This window comes from Rattus rattus, chromosome 12, assembly GCF_011064425.1.
Source record: "Rattus rattus isolate New Zealand chromosome 12, Rrattus_CSIRO_v1, whole genome shotgun sequence".
In the NCBI taxonomy this organism is placed as follows: Eukaryota; Metazoa; Chordata; class Mammalia; order Rodentia; family Muridae; genus Rattus; species Rattus rattus.
Genome location: NC_046165.1, coordinates 19,567,155 through 19,591,424, shown reverse-complemented (window position 1 = coordinate 19,591,424; position 24,270 = coordinate 19,567,155). Strand labels below are relative to the sequence as shown.

General features: G+C 42.4%; 1 protein-coding gene across 1 annotated transcript in view; it reads left to right on the top strand.

Moving 5' to 3' along the window:
- Positions 1–248: 248 nt before the first annotated feature.
- The window catches only part of Ndfip2 (Nedd4 family interacting protein 2), a 46,663-nt gene continuing 22,641 nt past the window's right edge, over positions 249–24,270 (top strand). The window contains exon 1 of the mRNA XM_032917480.1: positions 249–667. Coding sequence (XP_032773371.1) covers positions 344–667 — 324 coding nt within the window. The 5' untranslated portion in view covers positions 249–343. The remainder of the gene's footprint in view (positions 668–24,270) is intronic.

The following is a 24,270-nucleotide window of genomic DNA, read 5'->3' as shown; positions in this document are numbered from 1 at the left end:
CTCGTTAAGATTTCGAATGAGCTCTTTAGGACTGCCCTGAGATGGATCTTTTAGAAATGCTCTCGGCTGGGGACCAGTAAGAGGGCGACCTGTCCTCAGGTGCTCTAGGAATGCGGTACCTCCACTCTCCTAAACGTAGGTCTCTGCAGTGACGATGCATTTGCTCGCCCCACAGTGAAACCTGCCCTCACGGGAAAATCCAATCAAGTGGGGCGATCTTTTCTTTTCCGCCTCGGTTGCCACCGCCCACTCCCGACCGGCTGACAACCTAGAGGGCTCCCCGGGACTTGCCTGACTTTTCCATCTCCTCCCACCTAGGGACACCTTCGGAGCGGGGCCTCGGATGGGACGCCGGCGGAGCCAGAGAGCATGCGCGTCCGCCCCGAGCATGCTCAGTAGCGCGCGCGGCTCCCCGGAGCTCCGACGCCGATCGGCGAGCGAAGCGGAGGTCTCCGCCGCAGCCGAGCGAGCGACAGGAAGTGAAGTGGCCCCGCCGGGCGACCGCGGCGGCAGAACTCCAGGCAGCGGAAGGGGCTCTGCGGCGACGACGTCGTCGACCGGGGAGGCCGAGGGAGCTGAGCGCGGGGCAGACACGCCCGCTCGGAAGCCGGACCCCGAGGCGGGCAGGATGGATCACCACCAGCTGGGGACTGGCCGCTACCAGGTGGTGAGTGCGCGGGCCCCGGGGACGATGGTCGGTCGCCGCGCAGCGCCCCGGCGGGCCCCTTCCTGCCCGGCCCACCTTTCCTCCAGCCCCGGGCCGCAGCCGACGGCCTGCGCCCCTCCAAGCCCCCACCCCGGCGTTCCCCAACTTGCCCCGGCTCTATTTCCCCTCCCGTGGTTTCCTCCTTCTCTGACTCAGACACCCGTGAGCCGTGAGTGGTGTCCCCCAGCGGCGGGGCTGGGTGCATGTACCTGTCAGGGAGGCGATCGGCGTCCTGAATTGTGTGAGGTTTATAGAGGGGTGAAGCAGAGTTAAACCCAGCGTGAGGGGCTGTGGACCACTAGAGAAGAGCTGTGATGGGGAAGGTGCCTCTCTTCTAGTTAACCTTGTCATTTTGCCCTTTTCCATTGTGTTGGTATTACAGCGATCGTTTGTTAAAAAAAAAAAAATCTGTCTCTACTTTGCGTGTGTACGTGTGTGCCTGTGTGGGTTTTGGTGGGAGGTGCAGCAGTTCCTTAGGGGGAAAAAATCGAATCTTTTTTGAAAAAAAAAATAATTTCCATGTAATACAGAGTTTTACCTCTCAAGTGTGTAAACAAACCACTAAGCTATGTTTCAGTGAGTGAAATGCACCCTGTATTTTCTTGGTCAGAATTTCTGAATTTTCTCCTGTGTGTTGTAGTGATGTCATTGAGGATAACTATTGTAAATATCATTGTCAGCAATATTTACTTTGTTGCGTTTTCACTTACAAACTTTTAGGTAATTTAGTGAAACGTATTTCCTGGGGGAGAGAAGAAAAGCATTTGTGCATATTGTTGCTATTGCATGTGGAGTTTATAAAATTGTACAGTTAGTCCTGTATGTCACCTTGCCTGTCTATCTGCATGTGTGTTGTGCCTTTTGATAAAGCTGAAGGATAGTGGAAGAGGCTTAATTTTTCATTTTTCTTTGGTAAGAGTTCTATGTCATCTGAATGGCCAACCTATTCAGAAAATTCAGATTAATTTTCTGAAAGTTATCAATTTTCAGAATGGTTTTGGGAAAAAAAATCTTGCCAATTTATTGAAGGTGCCTTTCAGGTTGTCAGTTTTTGTTTTCCCCTTTCTAAGTGATTGCAAAAATAAAATGCTACAGATATATCTTGGATAACTTTATCATTGAGACTTGTTTTATTTCTCAAATCTTTCCTGTTTCCATTTGTATCTCCAAGTGATATAATTTGATTTGAATCCTTCCTTTGGGTTGCTTTTCCTTATTGGCCTCAACCATGGATGATACTTAGTTTTTTTTTTTGTTTGTTTGTTTGTCCCCCAGACTGGGGACTGAACCCAGGGCCTTGCACTTGCTAGGCAAGCACTCTACCACTGAGCTAAATCCCCAACCTCTTAGTTTTAATAGTAAATAATTTATTATATTGTCTCTTTTGCTTTTGATACAGGTAAACTAGTTGAGCTATTTTTTCTTTCAAAATCTCTTCAGGTAATGTTGGAATTTACTTTTGTGTAAACTTTCAAAGTGGGTATAAATACTATTTTTTCCACCTTCAAGACTGAAGCTATGTGCTATGGAGAATTTGATTGGGTGGAGCTACTCCATAAGGGCCCTGGGCAAAAACCAGTCATTCTAAATAAATTATTTCTTTGAGATAGAGGATTATTTTTCTTTGTAGGGAGAAGCATTAGAGAATTTTATTATAGTCTAAATTTGTGTTTTCGTTCCTTGACCTTTGTGGTTGCATGGTAAGTTCGTGTGTCTAGGATGACAAGTCCTGGTTTGTTGAGAGTGTCCTCGTCTGGGAACATGGCAGAGATAGAACTGAATTTCAGTTCTGAGGAGCCTCTGTAGCTAGTGTTCAACATGGAAGCTCAATTATGTAATGGGCTCGCCTATTTTATGGCTGCCTTCAGCTTGGGCCTTATTTTGCAACTCTAGAATGATTAATAAACTGGAGCAGTAAACAACTTCGTTAGAGATGATGAGGTCAGGAGATAGGGAACTGTACATAGGGGTCAGAAATGCTGTGCCGTCCAGACCACCAACCAGACAGCACACGCCCTCAACACATATACAGCAGAGGACACATGAGTCTGGGTTCAGTCAGAGAAGATGCACCTAACCCTCAAGAGACTGGAGGCCCCAGGGGGTGGGGAGGTCTGGTGGGGTGGACGGGGGTGGGGTGGGGTAATGGGATGTGAAACAGTTGGAGGGGACGGGAATAAAATCTGGAGTGTAATAAAAAAGAATAATAATAATTAAAATGAAAGGAATATATGATAACAGAGACATAAAAGAAATGCTGTGCTGTGTGAATTTACTCTTATTGAAAGAGCTAAAACTCAGCTGTGCACACTGGTGACGCCTGGTGATCAGAATGGCTTACTGTCTTTAACCCATGTATGCAATTTATCCAGGACCTTTTTTGTCTTTAGGCCATGCAAAGAGCTTTTTATTTATTGCTTTAGCTAGCATATTGAGTATTGAATTTTATAAGTCCTTTTTGTACTTTCGTGTCCTACATATACACACATATATATGTATAAATTTAAATCCACATTTCCTCTTATGATAGAAAATGTCTCTTTCTCTCTGAACCTGGCTTATTTCACTTAACATATTGCATCCTCCCAGCTCCATCTGTTTTCCTGTTTCCCGAGATTGTTGTACTTTCTTTCTTTTCAGCTGAATAAAACGTCCTCACGTGTACATACATTTTCCTTGTCCACTTATCTGTTGGCGAGCCTCCAGGCTGGTTCCACACCTTGATTACTATTACTTTTTTGCCGTACTGGCCATTGTGCATTCTGGATAAGCATTCAACCACTGAGTAGCCAAGGAAGTCATGATCCTCCTGCCTCAGCCTCCTCTGAGGATAACAGCCACACATCACCATTCCTGGCTCTAGTTTTCTCCCCATTTCCTGTTCAATATTATAGAGATCCATGACAATAGATAACATGTACAGCTGCCAGGTCTTGGTAACTTTCTAATTTCAGAAAGAAAAGAGATCAGGCGTGATGTTTCCTACTTTAACTGTGTTGTGGGAAATTGAGTTGTGCTTGATAGGAAAAGAGCCATGTGCCAAACTTGTTAACTTATTTTGCAGCTGCCATTCCAGCTTACATTATGGCTTTGATATTCTCTATTTCAAAGGCTCATGTCCCTGCAGCAAGGTGACTACTAAGGTTTGAAAGGTATTTCTGAACAATTAAATTGGCACTGTTAATTGTAGCAGCAGTTTCCTGAACTATATGCTATAGAATGCCAACAATAGGAATTCTTACATTACATCCAACAGACTAACATTGTGAGAAATTCTTTAGAAAAGAGAGTAGCTTAGATTAGTTTACCGTAGTGATTTCTGATATTTGACTGCAAAATGCTTTTGCTTCTTTTACATATTAAGATGATAATAACAATTCTACAATATAAATTTTCTATGAAACAAAATTTGAAGTACTTGTACTATAGAGTTCTGAGTACTTTATTTCTGTATCTGGAGAATTAAAGTTGCACCTCATAAATCAGCTAAGGAAGGAGGCTTGAACTGCTAAAATCAAGTTAGGGAGCTGGGATGCATATGCTGCTGCCGAAGGAATCCAGAAAATCCCTGGAACTTTAGTTTCAAATGCTGTAAGCCATCTGATGGTGTGAGTGCTAGGAACTGAACTCTGGTCATAGGAAGAGCATCAAATACTCTTAACCACTGAACCATCCTGTGTGCCTTCTGTCTGCAAGTTTTCAAACATTAGATGAGTTACTTCGTATCTTAAAGCATCATTTCCTCATATTAGTACAACCTCATAGTTATTATTTATTTATTTATTTATTTATTTATTTTGGTTCTTTTTTTCAGAGCTGGGGACCGAACCCAGGGCCTTGCGCTTCCTAGGCAAGCGCTCTACCACTGAGCTAAATCCCCAACCCCCTCAGTTGTTTGTTTGTTTTTTTTTTTTATTATTTATTATGAGAATTGAAATACCATAGATAAAACATAGAGCATAGATAAAACATAGACCATTTCACTGAGAGTCACATAGTTAGGTATCTTTCATATTTACATTATGATTGATAACAGTAGCAAAATTGAAGTTTTTAAGTAGCCACAAGAACAGTTTATGTTTGGGGTTGAGGGGGGTCACCAAAGCTTGACAACCTAACTGTATTAAAAGTTTGCAGCTTTAGGGATGTTGGGAACCACTGGGGCGGAGCCTGTCACGTGGAAATAGCTGCTGTTTTCATAAGCGAATGAATTAGTCTGTTAATGTTTCATGGTTGTTGGCAGAAACAGCAGACTCCTAAGTCAGAACAAATGGCGTTACTCATAGTCCACCAAGCAACAGGAACACAGCATATTCCAGTGGTTTTCCTTGTTCCAAAGTCCTGTGAGGTTAATGAGTGTTTGGAGAGACACAATGAGCAATGAGTTTGCCACACCTCCGAGGCAACCCGAGTCAAGGACCTCCCCTTTCTATTTATCTGTGTTGTGGGAAGCAGCAGCTAACATTGTAGCAAACAACACTGCTGGTTTCTTTGCCTTTGAAGGCGGCTTCTGCGCTTGCCTTAGTTCTCTCGTCAGCAAACTGACGGCCCCTTAGAGATCTTTTCAGACCCAGAACCATTGCCTCACCAGGAGAGACGGTTCTAGGGGTCTGGCAGAAGGTGAATTTTAGTGTAGTTGTTTGCTTTCGTTTTCCATCTTAGATCCACCATCGTCTTTTACTTTGTTTTTTTTTTTTCTAGTTATCTTTTCTTGTTTACCAGTTTACCAATATACATTATCTGTCTTATATACTGCTTTTTACATTATCAAGCTTGCCCAGTTGAATAATCTGATACTTCTAGGCCCTGGTCTACATTAGGTCTCTATCATATTGAAATCGTATTTTGCCCTCAAAACTCCATTTTTTATTCCTGATATTTAGGAGCTTTCTTTGGGCATCTTTGTCTTTTATTCTCGCTGTGCATTCTTCCCAGTCCCTTGAATGCCGTGCTTTTCATGCTATGAAATAATTGCAACTTTCTTCTGTTGCTTGGCTGCCTTTCAGTGTATTGTTTGCATGGCATGCGTCACAGCCTTTTGCAATATAAACTAGATTTCCTCCTCCGTCCCTCCTCCCTCTCCCTCCTCCCTCCCTCCTCCCTCCCTCCCTCTCCCTCCCTCCCTTCCTCTCTCCCTTCTCCTTCCTCCTTTCCTTCCATTTTTTTTTTCCCTTAAAATCTTCAGTGATTTCCTTTTAAAACCCCATTTAGTGGTGTTTACTATTAAAACTTTCAAATATGTAGAAATATATAGAAAACTGGAAGGACAGTGTTAGCAGTTGTTACATTTATGCTGTTCTATGTCTCAATGTCATCTTACAATTAGAATATTTTTATTCTGTGAACATTTCATACGTGCATACAGTGTATCATGATCTTCTTCATCCTGTTCCCCCTCTTAATCCTTTCCTGGTCTACTCTCACCAGATTTTCTTCCAACTTAGTGTCCTCTTTTTTTTTTTTTCCTCCATCTTTATTAACTTGGGTGTTTCTTATTTACATTTAAATGTTATTCCCTTCCCGGTTTCCAGGCCAACATCCCCCCTAGCCCCTCCCCCTCCCCTTCTCTGTGGGTGTCCCCTCCTCATCCTCCCCCTATCTCTCTTTCATGCTTTCTTTTTCTTACTTTTGGCTTTTCAAGACAGGGGCTCACTTTGTAGAGCAGGCTGGCGTGGAACTTGGAATCCACCTGCCTCTGCCTTCGGAGTGTTCAGATTAAAGGTGTGGGTCACCATGCCTAGCCCCTCTTTTTAATTTTTAAAGTTTGAGACAAAGTCTCGCTCTGCAGCGCTGAGAAAAACAAATACCCACTCTGTACCATTGTCATTTACAATAAAACTCAATGTCACCATACACACTATTCCTCAGCTCCAGAAGGGGTTCCTGTGACCCAGATGACTTCTTCCACTTTAAATAGTGTAGCATATAGAGTATACAGCGTCTTTCCTGTAGCCAGAAGGCTTGAGATAGGTCCAGGTTATGTCAGTGGATCACCTCTTTGCTATTGAATAATTTTACCTGATACCAGTTGTATAAAAATATATTTTTCTTTTGCTTGTTGGTGGATGGTTGGTATGTTTTAGCTTTTGGGTATTATAAATGAAACTTATAAATATTCTAGTGTCAGTCTTCTTGCGGGCATGTACTTCTTTTGGTAAGAATTACTGGGCAATAGTATGGATGTATAGTTATATAAGGAACCACCAAACCTAGGCTTTTCCCCCTGAAATAGTTGTCTAGTTGTTTTTGTTGTTGTTGGGTTTTTGTTTTTTTGTTTGTTTGTTTTTATTTTCATCAATAAATTTTTGATCTTTAAACTTTGGGCCATTTTGGTCTTTTAAGTTTTTTTCTACTCTGATGAATTCTATTAATGTTGGAAGTGTAATTCCTGACATGCAAGTTCCCAGTGTGGTCCTTTCACCTATAGACACCTATCTCAGCAGCCTTTCCTCTTTCGTTTTATGTGCTGACTACTGATGTCTAGCAGGACTTATTTCTTGTTAGTTCTTCAACCTTGGTCTGTTCTCTTCCATTTCCTTTACTTTATATGAAGTCATAATTTGGTTTATTTTTCTCCTAAAATCTTATTTTTAAAATTATTTATTTTTGTTTTATGTGCATTGGTGTTTTGCCCGTATGTATGTCTAGTGAGGGTATCGGATCCTGGAGTTACAGACTATTATGGGCTGCCATGTGGTTGCTGGGAACTGATTGTGGGTCCTCTGGAAGAACAGTCAGTGCTCTTAACACTGAGCCATCCATCTCTCCAGCCATTAAATTCTTATTCCTAAATATAGGAATCCCTTTAAATCCATAGTTAAGAGTTTTTGGAGGTACATTTATACCATGGGAAAGTTGAGACTCTCAGTATTAGAAAAGTTGTTGACGTGGATACATGCTTGATTGTCTTTCTACCATGGAGTCTGGTGCTTTCCTCCAGCACACTTGAGGGGTTCTGTGAAGGACTGTTTTTTAATCTTTTAAACAGACTTAACGTTTGGAAGATCTGTACCTGAGAGGGTTTACATTGGTCTTTGTGTACCGAGTTGTTTGCTAAGGTGGATAGCAGCACTCTGAAGTGTCGGGTTCAGTTCCTTGGTGTTGCCTGGGGAGATTGTGTTCCAGTGTGTCGTAAAGCTCTCTTGCTGCTTCGTGCATGTCATCAGACTTGTAACTCTGTTTGACTTGAGTGTATTCATTAGCACATCTGTATGCACAGCGTTCATGGCCAATGCTGACTCAAGTGCAGACCTTACTAGGTATGTTTGAGCTGTGCGTATTCTGGTACTAGTGTAATGTATATGCAGTAATAGTTACATAGTTTATAGTGTGAAAATGCTGTGATCCAGACAGTCTATGAGCAGACAATCCACGGAGGCTGAAGAGGTGGCTCAGGGGTTCGTGCTGTATTCTGTGGCAGTGACCTGAGCTCAGTTCCCAGCACACATGTTGTGTGATGTTCACCTTCAACTTCACCTGCTCACATGTGCATCCCCCACACGACATATAGGTAATTCAAGATAATACAAATCTTTTAAAGAAAATGCAAAGTATGCTGACAGGAGCACCCCAATTCTCTGCGTGCTTTCTCAATATGGCCTTGGCTTCTGACAGCAGAGGAGGAGAAAGCTGCTGCTATTTTTTTGTGGGCTTGAAAGTTTAGAATTCAATTCCTCATGCTTTTTTTTATTTTTTTGTCAAAGCAGTGGCAAGACCAGCCCGGATTGGAAAGGAAAGGGAATAACCCTCCCTACCTAGGCTCACGTTTGTTTTGAGACAGTCACACACTGTAGCTCACGCTGGACTTTTGAACTCTCAGCACTTATCCTGCCCCCTGCCCCTGCCTGCCCCTGCCCCTGCCCCTGCCCCTGCCCCTGCCCCTGCCCCTGCCCTGCCCCTGCCCTGCCCCTGCCCCTGCCCCTGCCCTGCCCCTGCCCCTGCCCCTGCCCCTGCCTCTCTGCCCCTGCCCCTGCCTCTCTGCCCCTGCCTCTGCCCTCTGTCCCTGTCCCTGCCCCTGCGCCTGCCCCTGCCCCTGCCCCTGCCCCTGCCCCTGCCCCTGCCTCTCTGCCCCTGCCCTGCCCCTGCCCCTGCCCCTGCCCCTGCCCCTGCCTCTGCCTCTGAAGGTCTGCAGTTACAGGCATGAGCCACCACGCTGGCTCAACTCCCATCTTTTAATGGCATAGAGGATACACCTATGTTGAGGGAGGAAATTGATGTTCATTTTCAAATTGGACATTTTGACCCCTCAGTAAATTAATACCAGGATATTTGGGACCCCATCCACTATGAAGATGTAGTAGTCAGGCTTCAATTTGACGGAAATAGGAAGATCAAATGGGCGAGGGTGCAGGTATGGTAATATTAGGCCTACATGAATTTGTTGGTTTAAGGCATAGAAAGCCATGATGCTTCTGTGAAGTGGGGAGGGCATGGACCAAAACGCAGAATAACCTATATCTAAATTTTATAGGAAAATGGAACTCCCTTGGTAACTCTAGTTTCTATCTTTTATTTCATGAAAGCAGCAAGGTTTGGGTAAGTAACAAAACACAGAGTCAAAGAAAAAAATGAGACTGGCCTGAGGTGAAACAAATCCGCTCACCCTTCAGCAATCTGTCACTGCAGTTCATGGTAGATAGACAGATGGCAGGTCCAGGGGTTTGCCATCCCATGCTAGGACAGGCCAGTATGGGAATCAGCAGTAGTGTAGAGGCTCTGTTGATTTGCTGGCTGCTTAAAGTTCTAAGGTGATGCTAGCCTACAATATATGGCTACTACCTGTGGGTCTGTGTCAAGCTGGGAGACAAGTTCAAGGAGTGAGAGGTGAAGCTCATTCAACTCTTGCGGGAAAGATAAACTGTGAGCTGAGACTGCAAGTCCCCAGCAGTGCACCCGGCAGTCTCCTGGACAGCACAGGCAAAATCTAGACTCAAAGATAGGATTGTTAGGAATTTCTCAAGACAGTAGCCACAAATTATATTAAACACTTTTAAATGATGTGTATGTGTGTATGCCTATGTGTGGGTTTATATACAAAAGTGCAGTGTTAGTGGAAGCTGGAGTTAAAGGCAGTTGTGAGCTACAGGATATGAGTGTTATAGCTGATTTATATCTTCTGCAAGAGAATTAAATGAGCCATCTCTCTGGCTTGTCATCACTTGTTTTATATTGATTATTTAGTAGTTACATTCTCCTTATTCTTTTCTTGGTATCTAATTTACATCCTAAAATACTGCCTAGTTGTAGATGTATTGGTAACATATTCTCTTGGAATTCTGCTTGAACTCTATATAAATAGTTTTGACATGCATTTAAATAACTAAAGGATATAGTCTGCTAACATTGATTCATGTGAGTTTACTGATGTGATCATTATGATTAAGGCCAGCCCTATCCATCATGTGATTTTAAGTCGTCATTATTGTCTGTTTTCTGGCCGCGTTGTTATGGTTTCATTTAGAAATCTGATTACTTAGCTGGAATTAAGGTGTGATAAAATTCTTTCTAAGGACAGGCCAAGTGCAAGTTGGGAAATGTTGCAGTGGTTTAAGGTTGAGGATAGATTATTTCACTGTCTGACTTGCTTGCTTTTAAGATGTGTTTGAACATGAACAACTTCATCTTAAGTTCAGGAATGTACAGTGTTTGACTCATCTGTGATGTCTCTCCAGAATAATCCCTAAAACTATGTAGAGAAACTATGCCACTTGGACAGCAGAGAATAAGAAAAATAAACTAGAATTTATTTTATAAAAGCGTCTTTTAGTGTGACAGTGTTAACCTCCGTACTAATAGATATGTAGAATGTCTATTGGAAGAAGTGATGGCAATTTTTAAAGGTCATTTGTTTTTACCTCGGGAGAGCTTTTATTGAAGTCAGATGACGTTTTGTGTAATTTCCTCCAAGAGACAAGGGAATTGAGATAAAACTTGAGACTGTAGTGGATTTGCTTGTAACCTTAGACAAGCTTAGCTCATCTCTGCAAGGTTACTGCATTAGGACACTCTCAGCCATAGCTGACATTATTTCTCTCGTTCTCTCTCCTTTGTGACCACCAAGCTGGTCTTGGCCTTCTAATGTTAAATACACTGTCCCCCTTTTCTGTCTTCCTTCTCTCAGGACAAATTTCTAATGTATTTGTGTGTGCATTCCGATGTTCTTTCCTCTGGAGAGTGCACTCTTACTTTCTGCCTCCCTATTGCCCCTTTCCACGGTTTACTTCCACATTATGTGCGCCCTTTTAACGCCATGCACGACGCCATGCACGTATGTTTGTTTTGCTCTTACTTTGTTGTGTATTTGCTCACTGGAATAAATCTGCAACAAGGAAGAACTATGTGTGTCCTGATTATAATAGTGTATTATAGGCTATTTCATTTTACTGTGGGCCTCTCTATTATAGGGATAGAGTAAGTAACTTCTGGAGCTAGATACGGGATGCACGCCTGCAGTCGCAGTAGTCGGGAAGCTAAGGCAGGAAGGTTATGTGTTGAGGCTTGTCTGGTTACATTGTCTCTGAAAACCAGAGCAGGCATATATACATGGAGAAGAGCAGGCACATATACATGGAGAAAATGAAAATGAGTAGCTGAGTGCTCTTTTCTGAGTAGTTGGAAATGTAGTAAAGGTACATGAGTGTATTATAGAGTTCTGTACTGGAAAAGTAAGGTATGCTGCACAACATATATAACGTTAACTTCCTTAATGTCCAGCACTAGGAGAGGGACTGTGTTTGTATACCATTGCTATGGAATTGTGACATTTTCACATAATGTCTTTTCTGTTGAGCTTGTAAGAGAGTAACCATGGGTGGATTGTTCTATCCACGAGAGGAGGAGAATAGCTGTTTCTAGGTATTTTGGAAGTGGAGAGTACTTACTCATTTCTTCAACCATCCCATCTGCCGGAAGTCCATCTACAGGAGCTTCTGTTTGAGGCTGTACAGTAAAACTTGGAGGACAAATTTTATTACTTTTTATGAACTATAGTATGAAAATTATACCAAACAGTAAGTACAGAAGGACAGGGAAGGAGAATAAATAAATAATTCTAAGGAGGTTTGAAAACAGCATAGGGAATCATTTTATATTTGCCTAAAGTTGCATCTAATACACATTTGAAGTAGATATGTATGTGTATGTATGTGTGTGTGTATGTGTAATACACACCTTAAATGAAATTATTCCACTTGGTGTAATAATACTTTGCCCAAGAGCCAGAGACCATCTAGCAAAAACTACAGTACCGTGCATGAAAGCTCCCTTTTAAGCTTTTGGTTTGGGGCGTCTGAGAAACTCCCTAAACAATGCAGGCTGTTGCTGTTGCTGAGGACACCACCCACTCACTGCTGACACAGGGTTAGGAGGGTTTGAGCTGGAACGCACCTGAAGCCTCCTCTAAGAAGTGCCCTTCACCGTACTAAAGGTGTTATGCCAGCCGCCAAGAGCCGGCTGTGATGCCCACGAACTACAAAGACCAGCATGGGAAAACAGTGGTAGTCATTTCTTGGTAGTAACTAGCACTTGCTAGTCTACTTCAGCAGGAGAAAAGTTACGCCTGATATCATAAACCTAGTTAGTTGTCCACGGTGAGTGAGGTCATGGGTCTTCGAGGAGAATCTACTGATGTCACTTTACTAAGCCAGTATGATTCCTAACTCCATCCAGCAGATGGAGGCTGCATTACTGAGAGCCAGGGCTGGCCAAAATGCAGAGAACATCTGACCTTGGAGTACTCCAATTGGTACATCTCAATACACTCTCTACACCTAATCCTCAGGGAACATCAAGAAAGATGGGGTGGGAAGATTGTAGGAAATCTGCAGCAAGATTGTGTCTTCTAGAGAGGACAAGGAAGCCGTACCCTGAAATCTCAACAATATGGCTGTCTGAGCCAGACCTGAGCAGTGACAACACAAACTGATGTTCCAAGATGGAGAGGGAAATCACAACCAGTGTGTGTGTGTGTGGTGTGTGTGTGTGAGTGTGTGTGTATGTCTGTGTGTGTGTCTGTGTGTGTGTGTGTTTTGCCTCGCTCCTTTATATTCCATAGCATTTTCTTTAATATTGAGAACTGTCTAGACATTTGTTTTGTTGCTAACAGTGTTTCCTGAGTTCGTGGTTACAGCAAGCAACAGTTTATCTTGCAGTGGGAGGATTGGCCTATAGGTGGCCACTGCCATGTTGAAACAAGAGCCAACAACGGGTTTTTTGAGCTTTTTCACTCCCTGTATTAAACTTTCTTCTTCGTTTTGTTTTTCTTTAATGTCAGAGGTCTTAGACTTCTCTGTTTGCTCTTTGTGCCCATTCGTGCTCCTGTGAGCTGAGTTCATGTTCTTTGCTTGTAGTTCTGTGGTTTCAGAGTTGTGTCATTTCTTGGTGAGTCAGCCTTTTAACTGGGGGCCTCCAGAGCCAGTGTCTGCGTCTAGGGACAATGGCAGTAGCTAGGTGAAGTTTAAAGTGCTTTGGAGGGTGAGTTGGAAGTCGGTCAGTTGGTGCACATCTACAGTTAGCTAAGAATAAGTTCCGGTGTTTCGTTGCTTAGTTATATATAACTGTTGTTAATAAGTCAAAATATATTTCAAAGTAGCAAAAATAATTTTGCATATTTCAGTACAAAAAAGGAAATTTAAGATGTAGACTAGGAAATAACAAGTAATTATTGTTGTCAGAGTCTGTAAAATATGGAAGAACAAACAAAGCTCTTGGGACTTAGAGGGATTGCACTAAGAATATGACATTGATGTGGAAAAGGCAGTTTCTATGTAACTAGTGAACGAATAAAGTCAGAAGTTGTAAAAACTCTTGGCTTGCACACCATATTCACATGAATGCTCAAGAGTAGCTTCGATTGTAATTTCCCACATGGAAACGACTAAGTCAGTGAACTGTAGGACTTGCAGTCACGTCTATGTAGCCCTGAAGCGAGCGGTTTCCATAGCAAACCGCACGGAGTGAATGCCTGTGCCTATTACCAACTGAAAGAAGCCAGCTTGGCAAGTCAGGCCCTGGACGGTCCCAGCTAAAAAAATTATCAGTGATTGCTATGTCCTGCTGAGAAGAAAGTTAATTTGAGTGTACAAGAGGGGTTTTAGTAGAGTGAAACCTGTTTGATACTGTGAGGAAGGATAGAGGTCCTTAGACATTTGTCATCAACCATGGAATTAACAGCAAGAGTGAACTTTGAGTGTTAATGGTGCTGCATATCATGGTGGGTCCATCAGTTTTAACAAGTGTACCAGTTTGGGGGATAAAGATAATGGGGAAGGGGTCTTGCTTCTCTGGGGCAGGGTTATATGGGGAGTTGCTGTACTTGAGACTAACATTTGCTGTGAGTTTAAATCTAAGAACTTACTAAGTCTTACTATATGGTAACTAAATGTAGGGATGTGGTGTTGCTTACTTGGACGAAGGAGAGGGGAGAGGTGGTTGAAATTCATTGTATATGTTTACACGGGTGTTTGTCTTCTAATAAGCCAGAGTTACTCAGCTTATATGTTTATTCCTTGACAACTTTTGAGACTTTTTGGGTTTGAATGTAACACTTTGATGGATCAGCCTTTTAATAGTGTCTCTAGTGGTATCTTGGCACTTGCTACTTCCCGAATGCATCATCAGCAACAGCACGCCTTAGTAACTTATGTCGCTGTATTTAGTTTTGCTCGAGGATTCTATTCTTAGCCTCTTTCCACTTGTAAAGGGAAGAATAAAGTTTTCTATGAAGAAAGTCGTTTTGGTCTGGTCCCTGGTAGTCTTGGGTCACTGTTACCTGTGACTGTGTACAGTGCTGCTCCTTCATTCTCCTTTCTGCAGCACCACTTGCACTCCGTCACAGCCATTCACTAGAGCTCCTTAGTCACGGGAACCTACAGGCTCTGGGTGTCACTGGACTGAGTGCCTTTACTGCGCCCAGTATTCCACCAGGAGCGTACTAGGTTTAGTAAGCGTTGGTTGTAAAATGAATAAATGCCTGGTTGACTGAATAAATAAAGCTACATGAATCACAGAAGTGATGCTTAAAAGAATAATAATGCAGTCAAGCATATATATTTATGTCTTAAATTTATAGTAGGATATTTATATCTTAAATTTAGATCGCCCGACACCAAATCATGTTCTTTTTTAGTTTATTTATTATCAACTACCCTACCTTCTAAAACAGTGCTTCTTAGCCTGTTGGTCTCTATCCCTTTAAGGTCAAGTGACATTTTCACAGGGGCCACCTAAGACCACAGGAAAACACAGATGTTTACATTATGGTTCATAACAGTAGCAACATTGTAGTTATGAAGTAGCAGTGGAGATAATATTATGGTTGAGTCACCATAGCATGAGGAGCTGTATAAATGGTGTCAGCATTAGGAAGGTTGAGGACCACTGTAGCATATGAGATAGGAGAGGGCATTGTGCTGACTTCTAAAATGTCAGATGAATGCTGTGACAGTACACTGACAGTGACAGCACTAGGTTAGGGTTAGTAACTTTTAAAGGTTACTGCCTTTAAAAGTAAACCTAGCCTAACCCACTATGTATTGTCTAGCTTCTGTCCAACTCTTAGCTGAGAGACAGGGGCTAGCGCTCAGGATTCAGTTTTAGCCAAAAGTCTGTGTCAACTGCTTTGCTGTGATGAAACACCATAAGCAAGGCAGCTTCTAGAAGGAGGGTTTATGTGGGGCTTATGGACCCAGAGGGACAGACAGGAGTGTATCACTGTCATGGCGCCTTGTTGAGGACAGTGGCATCAGGCTGGTACTGAAGCAACAGCTGAGACTTGCGTCCAGACCCACAAACAGGAAGTAGAAAGCACAGTGAGAGCGGTGGAGCATCAGCCTGCCCTCGGTGACACCCCCACCAGCAGCAGCAGCAGCAGCAGCAGCAGCAGCAGCAGCAGCAGCAGCAGCAGCAGCAGCAGCAGCAGCAGCAGCAGCAGCACGCCTCCTAACCCTTTCCAAGCAAGTTTTCCACCTGAGGACCAGGTAGGCATTCAGATGTGTGAGCCTCAGGCCGTCCTCATTCAAACCACCACAGTCTGGATCCCTCAAAACACAGAGGGGATGGTCATGGAGGAAGAGAAGGAATGGTTGCAGTCCATGCCGCATCCTGTGCTGAAAAGTGTCGAAGACTTTGCGAGGCTGAGGTTGGACATAAGCTCCACATTTAACACTTGGAAGCCATCATTCTTAGCAAGAGATGGTTGAGGAAAAGCCGCGTGGTAACAGTCAGGGAAGAGGTGAATATTGCAGTCACAGAGAATGAGACTGGACATGTTGTAGTTTAATTTTTCTTTTTCAGGATGTTTGTGTATGAAGGATGAAGAGAGTTCAGAAAGCAGGAAAAGAATAACTAAGCAGGGCAGGTTTCTGTGTGCTGTTGTCAGTAAGATATAAATACAGTGCACGTGAGTGATGTAGGTGACAGCAGTCAGTCAGGATCTTCTCGGTCTCTTTGTCTGTCATTTGGGAGAGAAGAACGTGAGCTAGGGCAGGTGCACGGGACGGAATTGAGAGACGCAGCGATGCAGGGAGATGGTGAAGGCGTTTATTTAAGAAAAAGTTTAAGAGCTTCTTTTAATTCCCTGTCTGAAGTAAGAGGCAGAGTTTTGACCCTAAGTTTTCAGGTTAGAAGTGGGGAGAGGAGAACAAAGGCGCTGAGCCCCCACCCCCATCTGGAAATGAGATGACTAATGCAGTCAGCCCTGCTGGGATTAGGGACTCCATGGCACCACATGGCTTTCTGATTTGTTTCTAGTCCTCCATGGGGAGGCAACAGTCTCCCTGATGGGTCTGGACAGAGGAGCTATGGCCCAAGTGCTAGGAAATGGGTGGAACCTTTGCGTATGTCTTTAGTATTATTTTCCAAAGGATACAGGATGAAGATACTGAACAGAGGGATAGGTTCAGTGCAGATACAGGAAGGACAGGGACTGTGGGGTTGGAAGTGAGCTGGTTTAACTTTAGTGCCCCTTCTCAGAAGCTTGGTGTTGATTAGACTGGGCCTCTCTCTGCCTTGGGAGCAGAGACCATAGCCACTGTGTGCTCTACATGCTGTTCCTTTGTATTTGTGACAAAGGGGTTAAAGATGACCTGGCTGTTTTGGCCAAAGTAGGATTTAAAGTCAGGGTGATGATTTTGGGAAAGGGGATTGACAGTTGTGAGTAATTTGGACTTATGTGACTACTAACAAGAAGACCATGAAAAAATGTTTCCAACAGTGGGAAGTAAAACTTGACCAGACAGACCTTTCTACTGAGGTATATCAGAGAACTCGACTCACCACCATGAAGAAATTCAGAGCAAGTCAATGCGAAACAAAATGAAGTGTATTAATCAGGAGACTACACAGTGTGGAGGACATACAGAGAGGCTACTAGGGGCTGCAGCGATGGCTCAGTGGTTGAGAGCACTGGTCTCTCTAGCAGAGGACAGAGCCCACATAGTAACTCATGGCTGTCTGTGACTCCAGGTCCAGGGGTTCAACACCCTCACACAGAGGCAAAACGCCAGTGTGCATGGGACAAAAGACAGCACTCAAAAGCCCTAACAGTATGTGCATTTTTGTGCCTTTTAAAATTACTTTGTTCTAGAGAGATAACAATCTATAACTAAGTTTAAAGAGTAAAGTTTAAACAATAAAACCTAAAAATAAGGGACAAAGGTTTATTTTATCTGAAGATCAATGAGATTGAGGATCGGTTTGTGCAGGGTGTTATCTTTATAGATTATAAAGGATTAAGATAGGATTAAAAAATCAAAAGTCACAAGGGTTTAAGACTGTTTTGACCTTAGCACTGTTCACTAGCTGTTTTAATGTTCTTGTTTAAAATATTTCTTCTTAACACCCCTGTCCCCCAAAACCCCCAAAACAAAACCAATAGTGTAGTCACTTTGTCTTGTAATTTTGGTCTGTTGTGTTGAAATTCTTGACTCGGTGAGACTTAAACCAAAAGCAGGAGAGTGAGGGGCTCTCTATTTCTCATGTTCCCTTCATTTTCCTTTCTCCCTACTTGCCTCAAAAGGGTCTGGTAGGCTGCGTGGCCTGTGGGAGCGTGGGAGGGCTCATGGTCTGCATCTGTAGTATCCTGGACAGCCTTGTTCTTGTACTTAGGCATGTGGGGATGGGAATAACGCTGTTATTTGAGAGGATATAAAGACATAGCCCTGTCCAGGCAAAGGCGGGTTCCATCCCTGTGTAGAGATGCTGGTGCAGTGTAGAGTATAGAGAAGAGGAGTTAGTGGTCACATGGGATTCTAGAGGCACCGTGGGAAGTAGATCAATGCTCTGACCTTGTAGTCTCTCCTGACAGTGTTTCGGAAAGAGTCAGGTCAGTCCCTTTGTAGCACAGCCTCCAAGTGTCCTGGTTTTAGAGAAGTGATCCTTTACCAACCGGCTGTAGGGTTCATTGACCGAAGTAATAACTGGAGTGGCAGTCAATGGTAGTTTCCCAGGTTGTGATTTCTAATTTTCATTCTACAATGAGGAATTTTCCCATGGTCCAGTTTGTTTATTCACTTATATGTACAGATCCATATTTTATTCTGTGAGTTATAGTTCTGTACTTTTAGTTAATAAAACATTTGGATCATTCCAGCTTACTGAGCGGGAGCCTGGTTAGTCTTTCCTGTGTCTTTGGGACATGGTCATGGTGTTGTCGCTTTCTTACCATGGAGCATTTGAATATGGCCGTGGGTTGAGCTCATGAGTGTTGCATGGCGGTTTGCCCTTGTAGGTGGTAGCACACCGGAGAGACCGCTGCTTTCTTCCTTCTGAGGCAGCTTCTGAGCAGTTCTCAGGGCTGTGTGCAGTGCGCACCGTCCTTCTCAGCGACGGCTAGTGCTAGCTTAAAACAAAACAGAGCGCCCTTCCCAGTTTTGGGTTTTGTTTTGAGGCAGAGTCTTTCTAAGTGAGGAGCCTAGCTTCAGCATGTCCTTTTAGATGCTATAGGTGACATATGTGGTTTATATACCATGTGGAAAGGCCACCAAGAAGGAAAAGTGCTACTACAGGTGTCAGAGCAACATGAAGCCCTAAGAAATTCCTCCTTTGACCTTTACGCTGAATTTCATGAGCAAGTCATGCCAGGGAAATAGAGGCACGCTGACAGTCCAGGCTTCAAGTGCTGTCAGACGGACGACAGCAACAACAGCATCTTACATGGACGGATAGCGGCATCTTACGTGGACGGATGGCAGCATCTTACGTGGACGGATAGCATCTTACGTGGACGGATGGCAGCATCTTACGTGGACGGATGGCAGCATCTTACGTGGACGGATAGCAGCATCTTACGTGGACGGATGGCAGCATCTTACGTGGACGGATAGCAGCATCTTACGTGGACGGATGGCAGCATCTTACGTGGACGGATAGTGGCATCTTACGTGGACGGACGGCAGCATCTTACGTGGACGGATAGCGGCATCTTACGTGGACGGATAGCAGCATCTTACGTGGAGGGATAGCAGCATCTTACGTGGACGGACGACAGCATCTTATGTGGACGGATGGCGGCATCTTACGTGGACGGATAGCGGCATCTTACGTGAACGGACAGCGGCATCTTACGTGGACGGATAGCGGCATCTTATGTGGACGGACAGCAGCATCTTACGTGGACGGGTTCACAGACTCCACTTGTCTCCTGAAGGTGGCTGCTGAAGGTTTTGGGTCATATGTGGAGTCTGTGATAATCTTGCTCAGTATCATGGAGAGATTTTACAGACGTAAGGTTTCTTGTCTTGTTTATTTTTTAATTAATCATTTTATTTACATTTCAAATGTTACTCCCCTTCCCCCAGACTTGTTTTCCAACTTACAGAAATGTCTTTATTATAGCATTTTGTCCTACATTAGAAACAAAGAGTGGTTCCTACTTTTATCTCTCTTGTAGAGATCTTGGGAAAGTACAGCCGAGTGAAAAAGAAAAATGAAGAAAGAGAATTTATAATTTTCAAGAATTCATTCTACCCATTTTGTTTATTAGCAGTCATTTTGAAACAACATTTTGTCTTATTTAAAATTAAAATAATGGAGATGGAATAGTCATTTGAGAAGTACCCTTTGTTTTATTTAAAACTGGAATGATGGGGCATGGTGAGATGGCTCGAGTAATGGTGGCGTTCACTGTAAAGCCTGGAGACCTGCATTCAATCCCCAGCACCTACATATAAGTAAAGGGAGGTCCCAGCTTCCTAAGTTATCCTCTGCCCTGTGTGAGAAATGAAATAAAATTCACTTCTCAAGTGTATTTTAGTTTCTTTAGGTTACATATTCTTTCAGGAAACTGTTGACAATGCTTGTATTGTAATGATACACCATGTTTATTATTGTTACATTATAATGATATACCATGTTTATTATTATATTATAATGATATACCATGTTTATTCTATTTTGGATTAATAGGCTTTTTCTTCTTTTTCTATTAAAGGACATTGGGATGAGTAGCTTTATAAGAATTGCTTTAACTTTCTGTATAGTTTTATAGGGCATAATATTAAAATAGGGAAATGAAGTACATAGCCCCGTTTTCACTGAGAAGCTAGCCAGTCCATGCTGTTCTACAACTGCTGATTGTTCTGCCTTAGCTTTTGGGGACTGTTCTACAGTGTGCTCCTTCTCTCCTGACTCCTGTGTTTTTTCAAAAGGTGACATGTGCTTACCTTAAAAAGTATACACAGTAGAAGTGCAAGGCACAGCAATGTAGGCACCCAGCTCTTAGCAGTCAGAGAGACCTGTGCTAACACTGGATGGACATTATCTCATCTGGGTTTATATGGAGACAGATTGGAGTGATTCTATGAGTGGGGCTAAGCTATTTTAAAAATAAAAACATAAAATATGATGTCTTAATTTTATAGTAAAGGGAAAAACATGAATAACTCAATTCTCAGGCAGCGCGTTCCTTTACCATAGGACTATATTTTTTTTTTATTGTTTGTTTTGTTTTGAGATTGTGTCTTAATGTTTGGGTCAGACTGGCCTTGAACTCATAGCTGCCCCTGCCTCTGTTTCCCAAGTTCTGGGGCTAAAGGTGGCTGTACCATGCCTGGTCACCGCAGAAGTCTTAAATTAAGACTTTCACTAAAATTAAGAAAAGAGGTTAGAAAAAAAATAAGAAATCAAAATAAATTTTGAAATTTTATGCTGAAGATTTAACTTGCAGATTATTTATTTATTTAGGTGGACAGTAGAGGTATTTCACCTGCGTCTCCAGTTGTGGTATTTGTATTGTTTTTACTTTTTTGGGGGGGGCATATATAAGATTTCTTTGTTTACCACAAGTTATTTAGTCTTTAGTTCTGTATTTAGTCTTGGTTCTACATTAAAAATGTAGCTTTTCTGTCTGTTCAGTTTTTATTTTTACTTTTAGTTACATAGCCCAGTTTCACTGTGCTGCTAGCCAGCCCATGCTATCCTTGAATTTGTGGTTGTTCTGCCTCAGCTTCCCAAGGGCTGGTCCTGTGTTTGCCTGTTTTATTCTGAAGCAGCTTTACTGCAGGGACACAAGATGCTGCTCTGTGACCCTTGACTGATATAAATGCTTGCCGATGTTCTTCTTGGCTTTGTGTTTGAAAGACAGGCTGGGTGGCTCAGTTTATGAAGCATTTTCGTTATAAAGTACAAAATAATAAAAAAGACATCCATATGACCATAGGAACAACTGGTGTTGATGCTTGTTGTATTGTTTTATGTCTCAGACATCTTTCCCCACCCACCCGTATTCCAAGGCTTACATGCCCCTCCCTTACCTTTCTCAGTGATCCTAAAGCTCCAGCAGTCTCCGTATGCTTTCTTCTACTATTACCGTGTTTCCTCTGTACAGTGCACACTGTGGCCGTGTTTCCTCTGTACAGTGCACACTGTGGCCGTGTTTCCTCTGTACAGTGCACACTGTGGCCGTGTTTCCTCTGTACAGTGCACACTGTAGCCGTGTTTCCTCTGTACAGTGCACACTGTGGCCGTGTTTCCTCTGTACAGTGCACACTGTGGCCGTGTTTCCTCTGTACAGTGCACACTGTAGCCGTGTGTCCTCTGTACAGTGTACACTGTAGCCGTGTTTCCTCTGTACAGTGTACACTGTAGCCGTGTTTCCTCTGTACAGTGCACACTGTAGCCGTGTTTCCTCTGTACAGTGCACACTTTAGGATTAGATGATATTAATTGCACTTGTTATGTTATTTTGCTACTTGTTTTTAAACCTTTATTTTTATTTGTACATGTGTTTTGCTTTCATGTATGTCTGTGTACAATGTGTGTACAGTACTTGTGGGGGCCAGAAGAAGGCATTGAATTCCCTGGAACTGGAATTACTGACAGCTGTGAGTTGTCATGTGGGTATAGGGAATGGAACGCAGAAGTGCTACTGAGCTGCCTCTCCAGCCCCTAGCTGCACCTTTTTTTTAAATTTAAAGATGTATTATTTTAAATTGTATGTATGTATGTATGTACAAATAAACCCTTTTTTGCATAAACTACTTTTGCAGGGTAGTTTATCACAGTAAAAAAATGAAATTATTATGATTTTAAGACTTATGCATTATAATTAATACAAACTTAATTTCAAATTTAAATGGTGAATTCTATTGTATAAATAAATATATATATATACACACACATACCATATAACAATGCTAAGTCTATGTACTAACTTATTCACGGCATACTTGGCTGTATAGTTTCTTGTTTTTTGAAAGCTGCTACTTTATGTATGCCTATGTGCATCTTTGTTTAAGTGTAAGAGTTTTTTGATGCTGACATCTGGGAAATAGAACTATGGGTTATGTATATGTCTAGTTTTGATCAAAATTACCAAATTGCTCTTTAACGTGGTTAAATTGGTTTTACCCTTACTAGTGAAAGTTTAAGTCTATTTTTTCCCATTGTGCAGTTTTGTTTTATTTGAGACAGGGTCTGTCTATGTAGCCCTGGCTTGGCTGGACCTCGTTATGTGGACCTTGAGCTCAAGGGATCATCTTGCTGATGTCTCCTGAGTGTTGGAATTAAAGCATGTACCATCACACCTAGTCCCAACATACCAATTTTTTTCCCTAGGAACATTTTCTTAATTTTGCAATTAATTAATATTACTTTTGTGTTATTTTAGTCAATAAAATTTGCATTTTTCTAGATACATTCTTGCTAATTAATTTATACAAAAACGTTGCCTCTTTTATGACCAGCCTAGGTTCTTGTCTCTACGTTCTTTAATAGAGTACTTTTATTTAGTGACTAAAAGTCATTTCTGTGGAGAGGTGTTTGCTGCTGTTCCGTGCTGTGAGCCATTGATTGATGCTTTCTTCCTCAATGCATGAAGAGCCCTAGATGGACTAATGTCCCTGCTGAGCCTCAGTTTGCTTTGTTGTTTAAATTCTCTTTCCCATTGGTTTCTATCCAGCTGTGGTAAAAAAGTGTTATCTCTAGTTTCAAAGATGGGTGCTACAGAGTCTGAGAGTTAAAAACATTTTTTTATGTGTTTGCATGTATGTCTGTGTGACATATGCATGCCAGGTGCCCGTGGAGGCTAGAGTTTGCATCCCCTAGAACTAGAATTACACACTGTTCTGAGCTGCCATGTGTCTGTTGAATCAAACCTTGGTACCCTTAGAAGAGCCGCCAGTGCTCTTGACCACAGAATGATCTTTCTGGCTCCTGGAGTTTATTTTATGTTTCGTAGTAAATGGTGATCTGTAACTTTGGAAAACAGTATAATTTAGTAAATTTAGCAGGCAGATACTTGCTTATGAAGTTACTTTGTCTCATGACAGTTGAGTGGTGATGTTTCCACATTTTACTCTGTATTTTGATGTGAGATGTGTATTCTGTTTGATCTCTCACTGCTCAGCATATATAGCACTGCTTTCCCTTCAACGAGAGAAGACTGGAAGCTTAGAGCACTGTACACACCCTAGGCCCTGCTGTGTGATTTAGTGACTACTAAAATGAGCAAATCATTCTTCCCAAGTATCTAGGCTTATGATCTCATTAGAGCGACAAATGCTATCAAGCCAAAGTCTCTAAGCCCTGACAGCATCATTTCTGAACCTGTGGGTTATGACCCTTTTGGGGTTGAAGATCAGATATCCTGCATATCAGAATTTATATTACAATTCATAACAGTAGCAAAATTATAGCAACAAAATAATCTTATGGTTTTGGGTCACCATAAAACCGTGCAAAAGGGTTACAGCGTTGCAAAGGTTTAGAGCCACTGCCCTAGCGCCTCATGAAGCACCTACTTGGTGCGTCCTGTGAGAGAGTAGTTGCAGTTAAAGTTTGCTAGCTTCAGTTTGCTGTTTGTGCCTTGGTATCCCCTCCCCCAACAGCTTTGTTTTAGAATCTTCTAGAATGTTCAGATTCTGATAGCTAAAAGGGACATTTGTTCTGATATTTATCTATCTGTCTACACTTGAAGGTTTGATATCCCGGCCCTTCATTAGGAAATGCGCTCTTACACAATTTTAGTCTTTAAACTTTACCAACTACCAGTTTGCTGACTTAATTTTAGTTCATGCAATTAGAAAATTTCTGGAGGATATGTCAAAATGTTCTTGTTTAATTTGATTACA